The following is a 10,507-nucleotide window of genomic DNA, read 5'->3' as shown; positions in this document are numbered from 1 at the left end:
TTAACTGCTAGTAGTTTTTAAAAGCTCTCAGCTTAAGTGTTAGGAACCTCAGAAAGACTTGAAATAATATTGTTCTGCTCTGCAGGTGAATTGGTTCTAAATCAGTTTAAAAATGTTTTTTATATTTGCTTTAAACACTAACGTAAAACAACATTTCTCAGTTTTATGCACTATATTTTGAATTATTTTGATAAAAAACGTCCCTTTTTTTGACGACCAGGGGTCAGTGCTAAATATTATGCTGATTTACAGATTTAAGCAGCTAAGTTTTAATACCATCAGATTGTATATCAGTCAGATTGCCAGAAGGTATCCCTTTTAAAGCAAATCTATGTAGCTTTTGACCCACGTTAGCTTAAACCACACTCATTAAATGACTTTTCAGCTCCGTCTTCATCTCCAGATGCAAATTATTGCTCCCTCTGAGGGTCAGATCCGTCCCTGAATGGGAAAGCGCTGCTTTCCGTCAGTCTGAGCCTCCCTTAAACACAAGAGCTAAATAAGCTAACAGCAACTGTTAGCTTACTTAGCTCTGACCTTTAGCAGACATATTTTTTGTTATCTGATGGAGGATTTCATCTAGAGGTCAATGTCTTCTCGCCTTTACCAGGAATTCCAGGACTCTTATACCCCTTTCCCACTGGCCGAAAAACCCGTTTAAACCAGGGAACAATGGGCTTTCAGTGGCAGTGGGAACAGTTCATTGACGCGTGTCTATCCAGGTCAAACAACTCGGCAAGCGACCCACGTTAAAACCTCCTCGGCTCTGATCGGCATGCTGTGGGAACACCACACCCACTAAATTACGTGATTCCATTGAACGCAACGCATCGAAGTCAACATACCGCGCCAGTCGCGTCTGATCTAACACACAGAAACAACTCTGTTTACATTCGATAAACATGGTGCAGCTCTGGTGAGAGGGATTCAGACATAATACATTAGACACTGACTACGCCCTGTTTCCTTCCATGTTGCTCTCCATTGTTTATTGTCCTGATTTCTATCGCGCTGGTAACATCATCAGCGCTAACCCAGCATGATGATATCAACAGACATGCAGCTGCCATCGAGGGTTAGATCAGCTTTTTTAGTCAATAGGAAGGGGGCAAAATGCTAATTGTTAGCGGGACGACCATGTTTGAAAAAAGTGTATCCTAGTTTTTTATTGAGAAAGAGGCTTAAGATCTACTGGTCCAAAGTTTTTTTTATCAGAATCTTGTGCAGTTCTGTCGGTGAACCTGGAAGTTTCTGGTCTAGCGCCTCTGGTGGCAAAAAGTTAAAGTCAGACCTTAAAAATCTGGTGAAAATTGCTTCAAACTATGCTTTAGTTTAAATAATCTTTAGTATGGAGTGAAGAGGAGGGATCTGTAAAGTGCAAAGTAAATCTGAAGTAAATAATTTGGAGAAAAAAATCTGAGCAAAAAAGCAAAAAAACTCCCAAAACCTTAGATTAATATTTTTTTCCGAACAATTCTGAATTCAAATTTTTTCAAATCTCACTTTACAAAACGCAGAGAAACCAAAAGCAGGAAACTCTTTACCTCTTTCACATGCAGACATAAAATCAACATCTTTTAATATAAACTATTTTGCTTTATTCAGAACATTTCTGTGCAAAAGGCAATACACTAAAAAACTAATGAAAAAGGTACACATTTAAGTGTATTTGCCTCTAATCTGAGCAGGTAAATGTATGTTTTTTTTTCCTCTTTAGAAGAAAGTTTTGGTCTTAATCTTTTCTCCAACTGTTCAAACCTTTAGATCTAATTTACTGTGAGAATAAGTAAAGCAGCTGCTCACAGAGAGTATCTCGGTAAAAACACAAGAGAAAAGTTGGTATTAGATGAAACCTCAATGACCAGTTCCTGCTCGACTGGGAGATTTACCATTGACCAGTTTAAGTGGATTTGTTTTTCTTTTCCAAAAATAACCCACAGAAACCTTCCAGAAAAAGGGCTTAAATTGTGTCTATTGTTCAGACATCTTTAACTGTCACCACTTCAAACTTCCGTGTATTTTATTGGGATTTTCTGGACAGACCAACACCAATTAGTTCATCATTGTGAAGCCAAACATGAACCTTGGACCCAGCGGGTGTGATCTCATGATATAGGAATGCGTTACTTAAGCAGGGACAGGGAAGCTCAGGCAGAGCGGAATCATTTTTGGAGGCTGCAGAAGTCTTGAGTTGGGGGATGATTTTCACCTTCCAGGAGGACAAACTGCTAAAATCTGCCACCAGGACGATTAAATTCTGGGGATGGCCTAGTCAAAGTCCAGGCCAGAATCCTGTGAAAAAGACTGCTGCTCTTTGTCCAAGCTGTTTGAGCTTGGCCCACATTTCTGCCCCTGTGTGGATTTATGGAGCCAAACTGAAACTCCAGCGACGGCTCTTAGATACTTCAAAATAATGCACCACCTCCTGTTGGTCCTTAAAATACAGTATAACCTACTAAAGTCTGTAACCTAAACTGTTCTCGGTAATAAGGGCTAAAACTACTTTTACAGTCTTTAAGGGGGAATTTTCTTTCCTGAGACAGCTAGCTGCCAACCCTGAGCCGGTGCATGGTGATGGTACCTCCGCCTTAAGCGCGTCAAATCAATGTGAAAACCAAACAAACTACAGTGTCTTAACAAGCTTAGAAATCAGTAGCATGTGTGCATTCTGCCTTCAGATGTTTTCTCATCTTGTGATGTCTGGATCCAGATCTGCAGCCCGTTTGGCCATCAGCATTTCTACATTTATTTTTTTCTCGTGTGCTTTAAACTTAAGTTCTTAAAACTACATTTTTCTGCCATGAAATTAACAGGAAATCCTGGAAGTATGTTAATGGTAAATTGATGCTAATGTATAAATAAATGATTTTCTAAGGACTGAGCAGCTTAAAGCTCCTGCAGAAATCCTCACTGTTGTGTCAATACTTCCATTGGTTATCACTGTGTTCGTTGTTTCCTGTTGGGATGTTGCTCCCTAATAAAAGTCATTTGCTATAAACGTTTCGTACACTGAGAGATCCACCATTTGTATGATAAAAGATAAGAGTTAAAAAACCATTGAGCCGTAAAAACTTGAAACTAAAAGAAGTCAGTGTAAAAAATGTAGTCGTAAGAACTTCTAGGTTTATGTTTTGGGTTATTTTAGTTTGGCAAAAGTCATGTTAACTTTCATCCTTTTGCTGTGAACTGCAGGAAAACCATCTTTTAAAGTTAGAGGTTATTGAATATTGACAATAAAAATGGCTGCTAAAGAGATGCTGCCAACAAAAACTTTGCAATGATGATAAAACATCATTGGTCCATATCCCCAGCTTAGGGCTGGGAATATGGACCAATCATAATATCTCAATATTTTTAAACTAAATGGCGATATAAGATATTTTTTTTATTTTCATAAAGTAATTACTAAAAAAAGAAACGTTTGAATCTTAATATGAAGTCAGAATTCTGCCAAAAGTGCACACGGGTAAAAATGAGCAGTTTTATTGTAAACACCAAATGCATGTAGATTCAATATGACGCCGCCAACATGTAACAAGCATCAGTGTGTTCTCCTACACGGGGCCAACGGGGCAAGGGCCCCTGTAGTAAAGACATAACTCTAAATGAATTAATTATAAATAAACATGAGGTGGCAGAGAAACCATACATGATAGGTTCCTTGGCACAACATTGATTTAAAAAAAAAATCTTTATTTTAAAAATGATGGATAAATTAAGTTGTTGCACTTTAGTCATATTGAGGTATGATCTGAGTTTTCATCTATTAGATCTGAGGTTTCGGGAGTTGCAAATAGATTTTTGCACTCTAAATTGGAGGTCTTCAACAGGGTGGTCTGTGACCCCAAAGGGGGTCCACAGAGGTACTGCATAGGGGTCTAGAAGGTTTTGGTTGATTAGACTTGTTTTTATATTCCCCCCCGTGCAATTTTTTCCACTCATTGAAATATCTTTAAATACACAATATCATGAATTCAACAGACTGAAGTAAACAGATAAATGGAGGCAGAAGATGTCTTTCAGTCATCAATGCTCACATTCAGCGACACACATGAGCTCTTTCAAGCTGGGCACCTGAGGACTCCAAATCAAAAATACTTTAATCACCCCAGGGTGAAATTACTTTCGTTACATTACTCCATCTGTAATAGAGTGACTATAGGACCAGTTTGATATAACACTATTTCATACAATATACATAAAATTAGTGGGTTCCCTGCTCCATCTCGCCGTCAGTTTGGGGTCCTTGGCCTGGAAAACGTTGAAGACCCCTGATCTAAATATTTCAAACAATGAACTGTTGCCCTGTTTTTTTTTATTTAATTCTTTGGTTCGGTTTTGGTTTTTTTAAGAGATTGTCTGGTTTTCAGGAATATAAAGGGAAGACATTTTCCCCTAAACCTTAAAGTAAATATCCCTTTCATACATAGTTATAGGTTTTATGGCACATTTAACCACCAGGGGGCAATCTTGGTGTAGGTGACATATTATGATACACCTCAAACACTTTGAACATGATTCCAGGCAAACCTTTAGCTGTTATCACACGGCTGTTATAAAATGTTTAATCAAAAAAAAAAAAACGTCCCTTTTCTTCTATGTTGCAAACCTTGAGATCTTTATTCTATACCAAAGAAAGTAAAGAATACAAAAAGCAAAAAACTGCGTCAGTTCACACTCTCTCATTTCTTCAAGGACAGCTTCTCTTTACTGCCTTAAATCGTGATTCAGAGCCTCCATTTGTCAGTGTTTACCTAAAAAGCTCACTGAACACGCTCATGCAGAGCCATCTGACGTTACACAGCAGCTCAAAATCAATCCCCCCCTTTTTCTTTAAACTCTTTTTAACTTGCTGTGTTTGTGATTTACATGCGTCACACAGAGACCCTGCTGGGAAAAAATGTGCACTTTAATACATGTAAATGGGTCACACAGAAACACAGCTCAGATTCAGCTCGTCACAGTGGAGTAAATCATTGTTACAGTGGTCTGTGGCTCACAGGACAATATAAAAACACCAAGCATTAAAACTCTTTAACTAAGATTCACTTCAATAAATCCTTTCACTACTGTCGCCACACCTATAGTGCTAGACAAGTAAATCACTACGATTACAGTTACTTGGAAAAGTACCGCACTGTGTCACATTAGAACCAAGTTAGACGTATTTTAAAGGGATTCTGCGTGAAGGACAAACGCATAGCAGCTAAAAAATGAAGTGGAAGGAAATCGATGAATTGCTGTTCATTAATAAAACTGAAACAGCAAACATCTGAAAAGAGGGAATTAGATCTAAAAAAAACAAAAAAAACAACAGAACATGGCACAACCACCATTACAGGTATTAAAAAGAGGATTTTCTCCGAAATTAAGTGTCCAGATTCATCTAAAATGATTTGATTGATGGATGGCATTCTTGCACTTATGATTCCCCCCAAAATAATCCTGAAATGAATTACTTGTGGAAGCTATGGTGATTAGCAGGATGGAAAGCATCAGCTAAAAGGATCAAACTTTTCTGATGGTAAAAACAGACTTTATGTGGCGATTTTCTCATTATGGAGTGTTTTTATTACAAATATACTGGATTACTTGTATCTGTGGACCCTTATGGACAAATGGAATATAAACAATCTAAGACTGGATTTATAATACAGCCTCAGGAACGTTTCAGAGGTAGGAAGTCAAAGTTTTATTTTAAAAATTCAGATTTAACATGCTGCTATATCTTTATTAACTGTGCTTTGGTGCTCATGGTGTCCATAGAGATAACTTTGTGGTTAATTGTGGAGAATCTAAGCTTTCTATAGCTGTATAACATGTTTATAGTGGAAAAAGTTTAACTGTTGTTACAGTATTTCTATTCATTCATTTTCTATCAACGCTTATCCCAAGCGGGGTCACGAGGGGTGTTGGTGCCCATCTCCAGCTGTCTATGGGCGAGAGGCGTGGTGCACCCAGGACAGGTCGCCAGTCCATCGCAGGGCAACACAGAGGCAAACATGCAGTTACTGGCCATGCAGCTGCCAACTTTTTTAGCCAGTGAGAAGGGAGATGGAGCCAGATGCTGATTGTGAGCAGGCCGTCCGGTGTTTGATAAACACGCGTTAACCTGCTAATTTCAGCTGGAAAGAGGCTTTAGCTAACAATTGTTCTTAGATCTGACCCTAATAATATATCTGGTTCTCTGATGGAGGATATGCTGTAAAGCTGATAGCTAAAAGGTTAATGCCTCCCTGTCAGTAAGGGGTAAAAACGCACTCGCCTCTTCTCCTTTGGAACTGTTTACCTGACAGTTGCCAGGTCCGCTAATGCTTGCTACATCAAACTAAACATAAAGGCTTGATCGTAATACCTCAAATCGATAAGGACACTTAAACCATGGTAGAACTGTGTCAGCTGTTACCATAATAAGTCCTATCTGAATTTAAGGAAGTAAGGAAGGAGCAGGAGAAAAGCAGGATGCTTTCTAGAACCAATTCATTTAGCATAGGGACCTCCTGATGTCTCCAGCTGCCACTGAGAGCTATATGGACTCACAATCTTTTGCGTGACAGGAGATTTAGGCACAGCCCACTCCATGGAGTCTATCAAAAACCTTTATTTATTCCCTGTCCTGTGTAAGACATGTTCACGTACACAGCTTCATGTGTTTGGGTTTTATAACAGAAAGTTTCAGCAGTTAGCTACATTCCAGAAGGCTGTAGTCCACAATTGACCTCAATCATTCATGTGTGTGTATGATGTGTAAGGACATCTGTAGGGCTGAAGGCTCCTTTCCTACCCTGGATAGAGTTCTTATTGTTGACCTCACGGAAGGTAAAGGAACAGGAGCTAAGAGCTACAATATGAGGTATTCTGATTGATCCTATACTTGGTAGTTCAGAAGGAAAGCAACAACTTTCCCTTTGCTTCCTTAATTCAGAACCAAGGCTCCAAAGCCTGATTGATGTTTTCCTTAGGCCATTTCTCAGCTCTATCATGGAGCTACTATGATCCATCAACACCTAAGCTCCATCAACCCACTTTTCCTATTGGTAGAGGATCCTTTTATGTAAATGTTGGAATCATAACATGATTAATATGCTTTTTTTTCTTCAGCAACATTAACTTTTATTCTGTGCAGCTTTACATGTTCTGTGGAGGTACTACTTTAGAAAACTGTATTGTTTTGGATGAAAAAGTTGCAGGTCTGACCTTTAATTGATGAAGGTGGCCTAGTCTTCACCAGGAACACCATAATTCTCCCCTATCAGATTCCACTGACACAGACTCCTTCATTTAGTGACAATGCAGCGCTGTCAGTTGCTAAATTTACAGGTCTGGCATCACTGGAGGCTAAAAGTCACACAGTGTAGCTTTAACACCCAATACCACAGGGTGACACATGGTGGGGGCAGCATCATGCTGTAGGGATATAAAATGAATTGTTCTCAGCAGGAAGCTGGTAGAAAGGTAGAGCTAAATATGGAACGATCCAAAGGGAAAACCCGTTAAAGACTTGAGATTTAAACCAAGGATCGAACACTGTAAACACAGATTAGAGCTACAAATGAGCAGGTCCTCAGGAACCCCAACCCTGAAAGTTTTACATGTGTTTCTGTTCCAGAAGGCTTTTTTTTTTGTAAAGCCTGGCCTAGGCAAAGTTCATGTGTAAATCCAATCCAGACTGTTCTTGTATCTTTGATCCAACCGGACTGAGGTTAATCTATATACCAAGAGGAATGGGTAAAACTCTTCTCTAGATGTGGAAAGCAGAGTAAAAGGCTGAATACTTTTTTTTCACATATCATGTATTTAAATTTCGTCTCTGATCCACTTCGTGTTTGTCTGTTAGATGAAATCCCATAAAAATCCACCAAGTTCTGAGCTTGTAAAGTTAGAACATTTCAAAGGGGATGAAAACTTTTTGACTGCTTGAAAACTTATCCTAAACCTACGGTTATATATCAGCATACTCTAATGGAAAAACACCCCTATTGTTTATAAGTCAGAGAAAGAATTAAAAACACAGATTTTCATTAAAACGATCCGTTCTACTAAATAAAAGGCGAATAGTTTCCAAAATAAGAAGAGTGAGACGTTTAGTGCCCGGTACTGGATGTTCCCTCCTTTCCCAGTTTGTTCGTCTAGAGCTGCTCATTCTCAGCGTCTCAGGGAGACGGCTCACATCAAGAACAGGCTGTTCCCTCTAAATGCTCAACTCTTTCCCGTTATTCTGCAGTAAAATATTATGAAAGCTGCCTGCATGGTGAGAAATGTCCCTCCATTGCTGCCACCAGTCCCCCCCTCTCCTGTGTCCCGGTCATCAGGTGAAGCTCATATGCTGGGTGCTGCTCGGGCAGAGCCACTGCCGCTGATTGGTGGAATGTGTTCAGGAGATCTGTCACACATAGTGCTCACGATGGTTGATGTAAACCCGGTCTGTCCCGCTCTGATGACATACCCACTCCAGGTGGGGGCGCTGCCGTTCTGATGGTGGTCTGGGTCTCGCTGCGGCGGGGTGGCGCTGGTCTAACCTTTGCTCTCCTCTTCGGGCCTGGAAGCAAAAATTAAACAGGTTTAAAAAGAAATATTAAACTCAAATCATATCCAGACAGAGACGGACATTTAAACTGAGAGGCCTGGCAGGGAGGGTGTTTAACTGAGAAGCAGCCATGGTAACTGGAGGAGCTGCAGAAATTCACTGCTCATGTGGAAGAATCTATTCACCAAAACTCATGAAATCTGGCCTCTATGGTGGAAAGAAAGCAATGAGGGGGTAGAGGTCCCCAGCCTTGTCTTTAGGGCCCACTCCCCTGCAGGTTATGTTGCTTATCTGCATCCAGCATTTGGGAGAATGAGCCCATCTGTAGCATCGATGTGCACCAAGAGATAAATACTGACCCCAGTAATCTTAATATATCTCAGATTAAGCTAATAATGCAGTCAAAAGTTACGCAGCGCTGCTTTGATTCATCATTGTTAATTCATTTTTTATTATTTCGAATTTTATTGTCATTGTGTATACACAGAATATACAAAACAAAATTTCATTTTGTACAGCTTTCAGACAGCAAATGAGCAGCAGCTTAGCAGTGAAATGAACATTTCCATTCCATAATGTGCAGCAGTGATCGGATGTACAGTGTGGGAGAAAAAACATGGTGCAAAAAACACATTGATAAGTAAATGTTCAGACAATTAAATATAAAATGGTGCAAATATGCAGTGTTTTGGTTTGGTGTTATCAGTGTGATTCAGTCTGTCACATGATTTAGAGTTTTTCAACAGTTCAGGTGCCTGATGGTGGTAGGGAAGAAACTGTAACAGAATCTGCTGTACCTGCAGTCCATGGTGGGGGTGTGAAAGCTCATTGTTTAAAGCAAGGGCTTGTCCAGAATGGGACATTTATTCATTTAAATGTACATTTTACAATTTAACGGTATATTTAATATATTAATCATGTTTTAGTTCATTCATAGGGGGGAGCGGTGGCGTAGTGGTTAGAGCATAGAGCTTGTAATCCAGAGGTTAAGAGTTCAAGCCCCCACTCCCACAGACCGCAACTCTGGCTCCCTGAGCAAGACCCTTAACCCCCCACTGCTCCCCGGGTGCCCAACGATGCCAGCCCACTGCTCCCCAAGAGGATGGGTTAAACGCAGAGAGTGAATTTCATTGCTCTGTGCTTGCGACAAAAAAAGAAAAATTCAATAAACAAATGTTAATGCTACTTTTTTTCATGGGTATATATTTTAGCCCTCCATACACCTAAGAGATCACATCATGATTGTGAAAACATCTCATGACCCTAAACTTGGTGTGTTGGGACTCCTGGAGGGTCCCCGACCCCCGCTGTGGGAACCTCTGCTTTAGCAGGCGCTCTGGTCAGATGAGGAACACTAAAACCCTGAGCACAGTGAAGCATGGTAGCAGCTGCATCATGATGTGGGGATACTTTTAGGGGGAATTGATTAGATTGGAAGATAATGGATACTTAAAGGATAGTCCTGTGAGGTTAATGATTTGCATGCAGAAATAGGTTCATAAGAACAGAAATGAAACTTTAATCAAGCTTCATCTGAATCATTAGGTCTCAGCACTTAATAACCTCACATTATCACACAACCCACTTGTTTTTTTCCCCTGCCTGACTATGTGCTGTGACTCATCATGAGCTAACAAAGTGGGTTTCTTCTCTGCAGACACATTGAGCTGCAGCGAGGCGGCAGGGTTTACCTGACACAGCCAGGCCACTTGTGATGCGTGGACTCCCAGAGGAACAGCCGGTGCTCTCTCCGAATACGGAGGGGGGGGCTTGTGAGTCGGAGGAAGGTCAATCCTTGGCGGGGAAAAAAGAAAAAGACACGAGAGGAGGAGATCTTAGCTTTTTTTATATGAAGGAAACAATCAGAGCAGGAAATGTTTATAAAGGATAGAAAATTAGTGTCTGGATCAAATTTTCAGGATGGCTGCCTAAAAGAAAAGCTTTTTAATCAAAGTGATGATATTAAGGTTACAAATTAAC

At 40.1% G+C, this 10,507-nt stretch overlaps 1 protein-coding gene across 1 annotated transcript in view; it reads right to left on the bottom strand.

Annotated features, from left to right (window-relative positions):
- Nucleotides 1–4,891: 4,891 nt before the first annotated feature.
- Nucleotides 4,892–10,507, bottom strand: part of nectin3b (nectin cell adhesion molecule 3b) — a 56,803-nt gene continuing 51,187 nt past the window's right edge. Inside the window, exons 7-8 of the mRNA XM_038296922.1 lie at nt 10,219–10,321; nt 4,892–8,539 (exon numbers count right to left, since the gene is read on the bottom strand). Coding sequence (XP_038152850.1) covers nt 8,387–8,539; nt 10,219–10,321 — 256 coding nt within the window. The 3' untranslated portion in view covers nt 4,892–8,386. The remainder of the gene's footprint in view (nt 8,540–10,218; nt 10,322–10,507) is intronic.

This window comes from Cyprinodon tularosa, unplaced genomic scaffold (assembly GCF_016077235.1).
Source record: "Cyprinodon tularosa strain WSP-4 unplaced genomic scaffold, ASM1607723v1 ctg110, whole genome shotgun sequence".
Classification (NCBI taxonomy): Eukaryota; Metazoa; Chordata; class Actinopteri; order Cyprinodontiformes; family Cyprinodontidae; genus Cyprinodon; species Cyprinodon tularosa.
This window is presented reverse-complemented; position numbering and strand designations above follow the sequence as displayed.